The sequence below is a fragment of the Tympanuchus pallidicinctus genome, unplaced genomic scaffold (assembly GCF_026119805.1).
Source record: "Tympanuchus pallidicinctus isolate F22 unplaced genomic scaffold, pur_lepc_1.0 scaffold50, whole genome shotgun sequence".
Lineage (NCBI taxonomy): Eukaryota > Metazoa > Chordata > Aves > Galliformes > Phasianidae > Tympanuchus > Tympanuchus pallidicinctus.
The window spans coordinates 535,194-546,967 of record NW_026294770.1 but is presented as its reverse complement, the minus strand read 5'-3'; the positions used below and the strand labels follow the sequence as shown (position 1 = coordinate 546,967).

The following is an 11,774-nucleotide window of genomic DNA, read 5'->3' as shown; positions in this document are numbered from 1 at the left end:
CACCTTATTATGAGGCAGTAGGAGAGCCAGGCAAGGTCACATGGAATAGTGGAACAAATCCTGCTGAATGCCCATGGGATAGTAATCACACCCAGGGGTTAACTGTACAACATGTCACAGGGGAAGGAAAGTGTGTTGGAACTATACCGAAACAATATAAAAGTCTTTGTAACAACACAATATCTAAAAGTAAAGTAATAAACAAGATAAACGAAAATTTTAAATGGCTAATCCCCACAGCAGGTGCAAAGTGGGTATGTTCAGATATCGGAATGACGCCATGTATATCATTAGAGGTATTTAATAGATCTGAATTTTGTATACAAGTAGTAGTTATTCCGCGATTAATGTATCACTCTGATGAAGAGGTTATGTATCAACTTGAAGGGAGCCTCATCAGACAGAAAAGAGAGCCTATAACAGCAATTACTTTAGCAACCCTCTTGATTGCCGGAGGTGTGGGTGCCGGAACCGGCATAGCCTCACTCGTCAAAAGTAACGAGATAAAGAATTTACAGCAAGCTGTAGATGAAGATCTAGACAGAATAGAGCAATCAATTGATAAATTGGCAATTTCAGTCAAATCGTTATCAGAGATGGTACTACAAAATCGAAGAGGATTAGACCTCCTATTCCTAAAGGAAGGGGGACTATGCGTAGCACTACAAGAAGAATGTTGCTCATTTGTAGATCACACCGGAATAGTTAGGGATTCCATGGCTGAACTTCGTAAGAGATTGGAACAACGAAAAAGGGATAGGGAAATAGGAAGATCCTGGTATGAGAGTTGGTTTAACGTATCACCATGGCTCACTACTTTGCTGTCTGCTCTGGCTGGACCCTTGATCACAATTATTCTGGGGCTAATATTTGGACCATGTATAATTAAATATCTATCACAACTGGTAAAGAAGCGATTTGATACCACAAAATTGCTAATCTTAACGCAAATGACTCTGCAGAGGGAAATAGAGAAATTGTAAATAGAGGAAGTGTGATATTCCATCCCATGATCACAATTAGGAAAGGAGAATTGTAACTATGAAAGTTGAAGGACAAACATTCAACGATAAAAGAAAAGGGGGGGAAATTGTCAAAAAGATAGGAATGTTTGCCCAGAGTTAATAAGCTTAGCTTGCGAAAACACAAACCTGAGCTCATACGAGCAACATATCATAAATGGGAACCACCAGAAGGGGTCAAGAAAAGGATACGGAGGAAGACTACTTACTTCAACCCATACGACCACCGGGAGGCAGGAGAAGACCCCCTAGCAACAGCCGGATCATGCACAGACGAACGGTATAAAAGAGCAGGTATTGGCTCAAACCTTGTGACAGTTGATGGAACACAGAATTCCCTTGTGATAAATGTGTCTGCTCATTAACCAGGAGGTAGTAAATATTTCGAGACAAGAATAATCGGGATGTAGTGAATCTTTCATTAAATGTTGATACAACTGCCCAGGCAGTATTTTTTCTTTTTTGAAACTAGAAGCAAGGGGGTGTTACAGCATCAACAAAAGAATAACTGAAGACCCCAGTAACAACAAATGAGACATGCGCAGAGTACCCTGGAAATACCACGGCAGTCATTTGGAACCACATAAAAGAACGGCCCCAATCTTCGGGTGGCGCGGCAGTTGGCAGGACAGAGATCCCCCTGTCGCCCAGCGCTGCATTGCCTCTTTGTTCTTTGCTCATTATAATTAATAAATTCAACAATTGACTCCTTAAATTTCTGGTCCATCATTTTATTATTTATAACTCCGGGCAGCCCCGAAAGTGAGGGAGCGACCCCGCATATCGAGACGCGATCGAGCCCGGCACGCAGTCAGGCGGGCGCCTTCAGTTCTCGCTCGGCTCGAATGGTCATCAGCGCTGTGCTGAGCTGCTGCCCCGCAGGTGGAGGACCGGACTGCCATTTTCCCGAGAAGACAGCCGGCGGCGCTGGCGCTGACCAATGAGAGGGAGGCCGGGGGCGGGTCGGCGCGGGCGGTGACCAATGAGAGGGAGGCCGGGCCGGACCGGGCCGATGGCAGCTGGCGCAGCCTGCGTGCCGCCTTTCCCCGCGGCTGAAGCGGCCGCTTCCGAAGGCGGGGCGCCCGCGTGCGCTGCGGCAGCCCGAAGTGGAGTCGGAGGGGCCCGGCCGGTACAGCCCGGGCCGGCAGGCCGCAGCGCGGCCGGGCGAGGCTCCGAGCTGGCGGGCCTCTGCCCGGAGGGACCGCGTCCAGCACGGCAGGCGTCGGCTGGTTAGCGTGCGAGGCCGGGACAGCTCGCAGGCTGCGACTCCGGGGCGGGCAGAGCAAGTCCCAGCGCCGGTGACATCAGCCGGGCTGCTGGAACCTGCGTGCTGTCGCGCTGCGTTTCCATGCCTACGGCGGCCCCCCCCCGAGAAGCCGAGGGCAGCTTTGCTGCCGTGTTTGTTACCCGATGAAGCCCGTTGCGGGGAGGCTGGGCAGACAGCCTTGCCACAGAGGCCCGTGCTGCAGCAGGATTGACAGCACGACTCCTTTTGTTTCTCCTTGAGCCCTGGCCAGGCTTCGGGGAGAAAACCGAGAGGAGAAAGGGGGCTCCGGCTGCTCCCCCGGACTGCTCCGTCGATTGGTTTATTCCGTGCTAGAAAGGCTGGAGCTGCTTGCAGCAGCTCTGGATGCCTCACCCGTGGGATGGATGCATTGCTGATGGATGCAACTTCCCCGTGGCTGGGAGAGGTTCTCCAGATCCTCATTGCAAATGGGCTCCCCAGTGGCTGCGGCTCTGGGTGATGGTTAAATACTGGGGCAATTGGTGTTGTACCTTCCTTCATCGCTGCACTCTCGTGGCAAGGAGCAGGCCCACTGCCTTGCTTACTGCCTTTACTGCTAGCTTCTCCTTTGGCTACAGACGCTGCCACTATTATTGTTTCTACTATTTTGTCGTAGGCAGTAAAATAAGCCTATCCCAAAGATGTTGGTGTCTTTGTTCTCCCTGTTGAGCCCATCAAGTGGCGCAACAGCATCAGCACATGATGGGCACGTAACTTGGACATCAGCAATGTGACTTGAAAGGCCAGCATCAGGAACGTCTCCTTTGGAGAGAGACTGAGAGGTTTGGGCTCGTTGAGCCCGGAGAACAGAAGGCTCTGGGGAGACCACGTGGCTGCCTTTCAGCACACGGGGCCTCACAGATCACCCAGTTCCAACCCCCTGCTGCGGCCAACAGCGAGATCAGGCTCTCGGTCAGGTTACCCAGGGTGCCATCCAGCCTGAACTTGAACACCCCTCAGGACGGGGTGCTCACAGTGTCTCTGGGCAGCTGTGCCAGCAGCTCACCAGCTTCTAAGTGAAAAACTTCCCCTGGACGGGTTTATTTTTCTGATGTGTGTGGGTGAGGTTTCTTTGCTCTGAAGTGCCTACAACTCGCAGAACTTGGTAGAAAAGCATTTCTGGAACTTGGAAACCCTCCTCGAATGGCAACAGAGCATCTCCAAAGGCACCAGGTGTGCCTGCGTATGCCGGAGGATGACGGGAATCCTTCTGCAGCCTCTCTTGCCAGCATCTGTTGCCTCCACGGCACCTGCTGGCATCTCGTCTGCCTGCAGATACCGCGATGTAACACTCAGGCTATGGGAGAGTCGGCACTGAGCAACATTCATGTGGGCTCCAGCAGAAAAGAGTGCCGTGTGATGCATGGCAGGCACGGTGCAGGGCTGACCGCCTCTCGCGCTCACCACCCAGCCTCTGTTGAACTGAATTCAGCCTGTGTGACACGTGGCAGGTTCTTGTGCCATTTGCCCAGTAAACCACGGCGACTGTCGATAATGAAATTTCAAGCTCATGAGGTGTGTGTGCCTGAGAATGCACAGGGTTTTGTTTATTTAGCAGACGTGAAACAACTTCTCTTACTAAACCATTAAAGTTAGGCTTGCGTTCTTTCGTAAAACAATTTAGTAAGTTAACTGGAACTCCTCCTGGAAGAGGAGCTCCCCTCTCCGTGCCGGTGACCTAACGGAGCTCCAGGTGACACGGGCTGATGTCACAATGCCATGCTCTGCATCACAAGCAGATCTTCCTCGGGGCAGCGGCAGGGCCGGCACTTCCCTGCAGGGCCTGGGCGCTGCTGCAGCACTGCTCAGGGGCTCTGTCCTTCTGTGGCCAGGAGTCGGCTCCAGGGCAGCCAGGCTGCACTGGGTGACCCTTGCTGACGCGTGGAGGAGCAGGGGCGCTTTGCAGAGAATTGTTGGTTGGTTGAGGAGCCTTGTTGGTGGAGGCCATCCTTAGTTCTGAGCTGAGGCTGTCGGCAAGCCACATGGAAGGCTGCTGGACTGTGAGCGTCAGCTCGGAGCTGGCCTCCGCGTTCCCAACGCTGCTGGAACTCTCTGCCGAAGGTAAGGCTTTCCAGACCCCCTTCCCAAGGCATCACACGGGGCTGTCAGCTGTTAGTCCAAAGCTGCAGCTCCTGCCCTCTGCGCTTGGCTGGACGTGGCTGGGGGCCGCTGCAAGAGCCCCGCCAAAGGGTCCCGCTGGGCTCTGGGGACCACGTGGCAGCCAGCTCCCAAGAGTAGAGCTGCCCAGAGCCCCCGGGTTCTGTGATAGGGCATCCAAGGCCAGGTTTCCCTGGGAGAGGGTGTTTCTGTAGATTCCAGCTCTGGGAAGAAAGACATCCCGTATCCCAGAGGCTTCCTATGTCCCCATTTCCCCTTGGGGCTCTGTATAAGGCTGAAATCGGAGCAAAGCTCAGGTCCATAGCCATGGTGGTGTTTTTCTGCATGTGCCTGTATCGATTGCTGTCTGTGTGAGGAGCTTGCCAAGAGGTTTTGAAGAGGCTGGCCTGGAGCCTGACTTGTCTTTTCTTTCCTTTGCAGAGATTGTGGCAGTCTGGGACGCTGTGTCTCAGTACATCCTGGAACAGATGAAGCTGGACAAGGTGGGCTGGTGTCCTGGTGGCCCTCGCCCTGGAGAAGGGTTCAGTCCTGCCGAGAGCCTGGGCCCCGCAGAGCAATCCCTCCCTGAGCACCACAGCAGCACGCTGAGCCCAAGCCGGGTGCTCAGAGTGGCTTGTTGGCCAACTGGGAGGGAAACCCATGGCCAGAGCTGCCCTGAGCGTTTGGCACACAAAGGGGCTTCGCTCTGCCCTGCGGTCAGAATGGGGAGAGCAAAGGGAGAAATGGGTGGGGGGTTTTTCTGGCTGTGCCAAGGATAATCCGTGGCAATCAGTCCCAGGCTTCAGCCCTGTGCTGTCAATGCCTGGGCTCTTCTCTAGCCAAGGGATGTTGGGAAATACTGCGCGGAGGTGACTGTATAGCAGGGACCACAGATGTTTTCCAAAGCTTTCCAGAGACCCAACTCGCTCCCCTGTCCATCAGGAGTGGGGACAGCAGTGACCCCACGCTCCTGATGTTCGTGGCTTTTGCCGCCCCTAAAGTACACACTCGTCAGCCATTATGTTTTTTCCCTGTGCAGGGAGTCCTGGTTCCGGGACTCGGGATCTTTGCTGGGGTCCGAGAGCAATTCCACAGCAAAGAAGAGGTGCTTTCAGTCCGAAGACCAGTCTTCGAACTGAACATCGGGGTGCTGTGGCTGCCGGATCTCCAGTCTCCCAGTGACATCATCCCTGGTAAGAAGTCAGCAGCCACCTTCCCCTTCCCACCCCACGTCCGGGCCGGCTGTGTTCTCCCTGCTCTTTGGAAACGGCAGTGAGCAGCAGAGAATCGTCTGCAAAGCTCGGGGTGCAGCATGAGTTCCTCCTGAAGGAACCGCAGCCCAAGAGCTGTTTCTCCAAAGGACCTTTTCTGTGGGATTTGGTTACGAATGCTGCATGGGCTGGCTGTGGCAGTGAGGATGTGCCTTCTCCTTGCAGACGATGTCAAGATTGAGCCGCTCAACTACCGGCAGCTCTCGCGAGCCTCCGGCGTCCCGCTGCACTTGGTGCTGCGCTGCGTGCGGGAGAGCGTGCTCCTGTACTGTCACCTCCTGAGGAACAAGACGCCCATCCCGTTCGTGTTCAAGAACCTCGGCATTATGACCTGCCAGGACAACTACCTCTGCATGAGGTTCTTCTGCACCTGCGTTGAAACACTGGAGAGCAACGCCCCCGTCCTTGCACTGGTCCACACCGTAAGTTGAGGAGGTTGTGAGGTGCGCCATCGGATCACCACTGGCCAACCTGGACATGGCAGGCCAGTCCAACGCTGTTGGACAGCTTTCTCCAGGGGCAAAGAGATTTCCTGGATCTCTGCCCCTGCCTGGCAGTGCTCTTGCACAGCCTCACTATTTGGCCATCCTGCTCCTTCAGAGCAGAACAAAGCTCTGATGTTCATGGATGAGGCTTTGGTGGAGAGCAGCTTTCTCTTGGCATGGGAGCCAGGCTTGCTTCCTGTCAACAAGAGCCATGAAGAAATGGCCTTGGCAAGCCTCCAGCAGGTCTGTGTCCCTTTGCAGAGATTCTGGACGGAAGATCTTGCTGACTTCGGGCCAGAGATCGGCGCCCGTGGGATCCGCGTGTTCCCGAGGTGAGTGCGTTTCCTCGGCAGCTCTTAGCTGGCCAGCAGACAGGCTTCCATCCCACCTCCTCCTCCTCTGGGACGTGCCCTGCTGGGTCTCCGTGCTCAGCATCCAGTCAGGGAGAAATCCTGGAAAGTCTGGCTCCTGGTTAACTACTGCTGCTTTTCGGCTGTGTGTGTCTTGTCCCGGAGTGATGGGGATCGCGGTTGTGTTACTGGTGCCCAAGCTGTCCCGATTCCCCTCAGAGGGAACAGACTGCGCATGCAGAGGAATTTAGGCTACGTGTGCTGGTTTGGCATGGCCAGGAAGGAAAAGGGTGCCATGCTTTGCATAGCACATGGAATAAATACCACCGACCAGCTGTGTGGGGCAGGAGGTCATCCTTCTTCAAGGGTTGTCACTCTGTTTCCAGGTTTCAGCTCACCGTGGAAAAGAGCAGAGCAGAGGCTGCTGCAGACAAGAAATCCGCAATAGAGTGGAAGATGAGTAGAGGTGAGGGAACGGGTCCCAGCTGTGGGGAGGGGGGCCCTGTCCCGTGCCGGGTGACCGGATCCAGGTTCACGTGCCGTGCCCGTGGGGCTGCTCTGAAGAACTTCTTTCTCTCTTGGTTGCAGGGGTCTCTGCCGGCAGGCTGCTGCCGAGGCGGAAGACACTGACCCCCCCCATGCTGCAGTGCGAGCCAGGCTCAAGGCAGCAAGAGTTGGCAAAGGAGCCTTCTGCCAGGTGAGGGCCTTGGGCAAAAAGGAGATGTGCGCGCTCGTGTAGGAGCGGCCTCCCCTTCGGAGCTGCCAGCTCTCGGCACCCAGAAAAGCTCCTGACACACGTGTGTCCCAGGGGGGCCGTTCTCTCCAGAGATGGCAAGCGCGCAGCACGATTTCCCGAGGCAGACACACCAGCTTTGTGTTCTACTCTGGTCCCCGGTCCCTGGGGGAGCTGAATGCTGATCCCTATTGATGGCAGAAGTTCTTCTCCCTTCAGGGGTCTCTCCGCATTGCGCCAGAGCCCATCTTTACGGTTGTGGGAGCACAGGGAGGCCAAGGTGCCCCGGGCTCCTGCAAACTCCTCTTGTGTCTGTTTGCAGCATGCTCCCACTGTGTGCAGGCAGCTTCCGCAGGACAAAGAAAGGAGAACAGAAGGAAGCATCTACTGCACAGACCAGCGCTGCACTCCCTGCCACTGAGGAGTCTAAGAGAGTGCTGCAGGTACTGGCTCTGCCTTGCTGCAGGGACTGTGCTGCTTGAGACTGCACCAATGACAGAACGGTAGAATCATAGAAAAGTTTGGGTTGGAAGGGACCGTTCTGATCACCTGGTTCCAATCCCCTGCTGCAGGCAGGGACACCTGTCTCTAGACCAGGTTGCTCTAAGCCCGACCCAGCCTGGCCTTGGGAACTTCCACAGGGAGGGAAGCAAAAGCCTCTGTGTGTGCGGTGATCTGGAGCACAGCCCTTCGGGTGCCATCATTTTCACATTTCTGTCTGCTCCTCCAGCTCCTCTTCGGTAGATGGAGGGTGCCGCACACCTTCCCTGTCTCTTCTCACCTCCTGGCCTGCCACCTGCCACAGCACACACAGGGGTTGTGAGAGAGGAATACGGCCTCTGAGCCACGTTGGCCACGAGTTGCGGATCCCTGGCTTTGGGGCCCCTGGTCCTTCAGGGGCAAAGCAGTGCCAACAGGCTGGCAGACGAGAGGAGCAGGAGCGGGGAGCTGAAGGAAGGCCCCAGGGGCTGAGGCTGATCCTGTATGCTGCTGTGTCTCTGCAGGAGCTCCAGGAAGTGTCTGCACTGTGGAAAGAAGCAGACCACACGTGGCCCATGCACCAGCAGCAAATAGAGCAAGCACGGGCAGAAATGGCAGCATGGGAAGGCTGGAGCGCAGGGAAGGACCAGCGTCCGCCCCAGGTACCGTCAGGGATTGACCCTGCTGGCAGCAGCCGCTGAGCCAGGGTGCGAGCTCAGCAGGGCGCAGGGTGTGGGAGCGGGACGGGCACCGCGCAGCATGGCAGGGGCTGGCCCGCTCCTCCTGGGAGGAGAGCTTGGCACAGCCCCGCAGGGAGAAGGGAAGGGCGGCGGGAGCCGTGGGCCAGCAGGGCTGAGTCTCCTGCTTGCCGGGGCCTGCTGCAGGGCCCTTGGCAGAGGGCCTCTGGGGAACAGCCCCGTGCTCCCAGCCGCTTTGCTGACAGCGTCTCCTCTTTGGCAGCTGTTGGCCAGGGAGAGCGTGCGTGTTCCGCATCCTCCAGCCCAGCCCAGGAGACAGAAAGAGGGAAGGAGGTGGAGGAAGGACGTGGATCCTGTGCCAGCAAGTAAAATGGGGACAGCGACCAAGCTGGCACTGCATGCTGAGTAAGTGTGTGTGGGCTCTGCCGGCTGCCTGAGGCACTTGGGCAGCTGTGACTGCAGCTCGGGGACAGGCACGGCCAGGGCCAAAAACTGCTGGCGGGGTGCAAGGCTGGGGACACACAGGGGGCAGCAGGGGGTGCGGGGCCGGGTGAGGGCAGGGGCAGGGGCGGCTCGGCGGAGCCCGAGGGATGACCTTCTCCTCTTGTTGCAGCCTCCTTTCCCCGCGAGCGGCTCAGGTGCTCCAGAAGTTGGAGCCGCACCTCCATCAGCAAGAGGCTTTTGCCGGCACCGCAGAAAGAAACCGGCAGAAGCTGGAGCTGAAGCGGCAGCTCCCCAGGTGAGCTCCATAGGCAGCAGATCCCGAGAGCCAGGCTGGAGCCCAGCGTTGCCTTGCTTTGCCTGCGCTCAGCCCATAACGCTCCGCGCTCTGCTCTTCTCGCCTCCCTAGGGCTCGATGCTCGCACGGCTCCAGAGAGGAAGGTGCAGCCAACGGTGGTGACCGCGGTGGAGCTGTTGGCCAGGGGGCTGGGAAGCCATCCAGATTTCCACCTGTGAATGGAAGATCGTAGAATCAAAGACTGGTGGGATGGCCTGGGTGGAAAAAGGACCTTGACGATCGTCTGGTTTCAACCCCCCTGCCATGTGCGGGGTCACCCACCAGCAGACCGGGCTGCCCAGAGCCACATCCAGCCTGGCCTTGAATGCTTCCAGGGGCATCCACCACCTCTCGACTGGATGTTCCAGCACGTCACCACCCTCCTTGTGAAGAACTCCTGCTAACTTCTAACCAGATTATCCCCCCTTTCACAGTTATAACCACCCCCTTATCCCACCACTATCCAGCCTCGTCAACGGCTGTTCCCCCTCCAGTTTACATCCTCCCTTCAAGAATTGGAAGGCCACAATGAGGTCTGCCCGGAGCCTTCTCCTCACCAAGCTAAACAAGCCCGGTTCTCTCCACCTTTCTTCACAGGAGAGGTGCTCCAGCCCTCTGATCATCTCAGTGGCCCTCCTCTTGATCCAAGAGCTCTGCGTCTTTCTCGTACCGGGGTTCCAGCTCTGGACGCAGTACTTCCAATAAAAATGAATTGGCTTTATTTCCACTCAGTCTGCTGGTGTCGTGTCTGTCGCCATCAACTGACGTGAGGAAGCTGGAGCCATGCTTTAAGAGAGCAGTTTGGGTGGCAGCGAGAGCTGCTCCCAAGGCCCGGCAGGCCCATGCTCTCCAAGAGTGAGTTCCCAGAATGGCAGCCATCTCTGCCATCTGTGCATGTTTCCTGTGCAGAAGTCGTGTGTCCCCTCGTATCCCCATAGCTCCCTCCCAGCAACAGAAATGCTGTAGCAGAACCGCAAGGGAGCTCCATGGGGACGAGGAGCAGAGGCACGGGCATGGGGAATACGAGAGCGTCTGAAAGGCCTCTCCTTTCCCCAGAGGGCTCCAGAGCACTCCTGCCTGCAGCTGGGGACTGTATTGCAAAAGTGGGTTTGCTTGTAACTGTAGCCAGGGAGTTTCAAACCAGCTGTTACACTGCTGTCTGGAAGGGGAACATCTATGTTCTCTCTCTGAAACAGAGGAAATCATCCGACCTCTTGCGCTAACAGCACTGGGACAAAGATTTGAGGTGGCAGTCTGAAGGACACATTGAGCTTGACTGGAACAGCTGTACTGTAAGAAACCATTTGTCTTTCCACAGAGGACACAGCTGGAGGGGAAATCCAAAACAGGGGAAATGAGGGGAATCTGGTAAGGCAGATGATGGCAGGCACAGCTCTGAGCCCAGGGAGGTCTTGGAGTGGATGCTCCCAGAAGAGATGCTGAGACTCATGCGAGATGAGGAAGTGATGTGAGACTGCAAGCATGGCTTCACCAAGGGCAGATGGTGCCTGAGCCACCTGGTGGCCTACAATGGGAGTGACAGTACTGGTGGTCCCAGGAGGGGCAACTGATGTCATCTCACTCCGAGGCTCCCGGTTTGATGTCCAGGAGCTGACCTCGTCTTGTCTAAAGCCTCTCTCCTCCTACCCTGTGGTTTTTGTGATCCAGCAGGGACCATGCAGGGACACACAGTAATAACAAAAGTTAATGCTGCATGATAGGCCAGTCAGCCTCACCTCTGTCCCTGGAAAGGTGATGGAACAGCTTGTATTGAATGTCATCTCCAGACAACTGGAAGAAGAGGAGGTTATCAGGAGTAGTCAGCACGGGTTCACAAGGGGGAGGTCGTGCTTGACCAACCTGGTAGCCTTCTATGATGTTGTCTCTGGCTGGGTGGATAGGGGGAGAGCAGTGGATGTAGTCTACCTTGATTTCAGCAAGGCATTTGATACTGTCCCCCACGACATCCTTATAACAAAGCTGAGGAAGTGTGGGATGGATGAGTGGACAGTGAGGTGGGTTGAGAACTGGCTGACTGGCAGAGTGCAGAGGGTTGGTGGTGGTGGTGCAGAGTCCGGTTGGAGGCCCGTAAGCAGCGGTGTTCCTCAGGGGTCTGTGCTGGGTCCGGTCTTGTTCAACATCTTCATCAATGACCTTGATGAGGGGATAATGGCCACCCTCAGCAAGTTTGCTGATGATACGAAGTTGGGAGGATTGGCTGACACGCCTGAAGGCTGTGCTGCCATTCAGCAAGACCTGGATAGGCTGGAGAGCTGGGCAGAAAAAAACCAGATGAGGTTTAACAAAAGCAAGTGTAGAGTCTTGCATCTGGTGAGGAATAATTGCATGCACCAGTACAGGTTGGGTGATGACCTGCTGGAGGGGAGCCCTGCGGAAAGGGACCTGGGTGTCCTGGTGGACGACAGGTTGGCCATGAGCCAGCAGTGTGCCCTTGTGGCCAAAAAGGCCAATGGCTTACTGGGATGCATTAAAAAGAGCGTGGCCAGCAGGTCGAAGTGATCCTCCCCCTCTACTCTGCCCTGGTAAGACCTCATCTGGAGCACTGCGTCCAGTT

The 11,774-nt window shown here is 56.0% G+C and overlaps 1 protein-coding gene across 3 annotated transcripts; it reads left to right on the top strand.

Annotated features, from left to right (window-relative positions):
- Nucleotides 1–1,774: 1,774 nt before the first annotated feature.
- LOC128091700 (uncharacterized) lies at nt 1,775–9,926 on the top strand. Of its 3 annotated transcripts, none has more exons than XM_052704979.1 (12): nt 1,775–1,904; nt 4,846–4,907; nt 5,444–5,597; nt 5,841–6,097; nt 6,422–6,492; nt 6,897–6,976; nt 7,099–7,207; nt 7,566–7,686; nt 8,248–8,385; nt 8,684–8,826; nt 9,035–9,160; nt 9,272–9,926. In XM_052704979.1, the coding sequence occupies exons 1-12, from the start codon at nt 1,868–1,870 to the stop codon at nt 9,390–9,392; spliced, it is 1,419 nt and encodes a 472-aa protein (XP_052560939.1). In that variant the 5' UTR covers nt 1,775–1,867; the 3' UTR covers nt 9,393–9,926. The 3 variants fall into 3 exon arrangements, with proteins under 3 accessions (XP_052560939.1, XP_052560938.1, XP_052560940.1); XM_052704978.1 differs by lacking the exon at nt 1,775–1,904 and adding an exon at nt 1,991–4,368; XM_052704980.1 differs by lacking the exon at nt 1,775–1,904 and adding an exon at nt 1,992–3,822.
- The last annotated feature ends 1,848 nt before the right edge of the window (nt 9,927–11,774 follow it).

Excerpts from the sequence above, each read along its gene's own strand:
- LOC128091700 (XM_052704978.1), top strand. The coding sequence starts at position 4,290 with ATGGAAGGCTGCTGGACTGTGAGCGTCAGCTCGGAGCTGGCCTCCGCG. Across the intron at positions 6,493-6,896 it reads GGGATCCGCGTGTTCCCGAG|GTTTCAGCTCACCGTGGAAA; the intron begins GTGAGTGCGTTT and ends CTCTGTTTCCAG. Across the intron at positions 9,161-9,271 it reads CTGAAGCGGCAGCTCCCCAG|GGCTCGATGCTCGCACGGCT; the intron begins GTGAGCTCCATA and ends TCGCCTCCCTAG.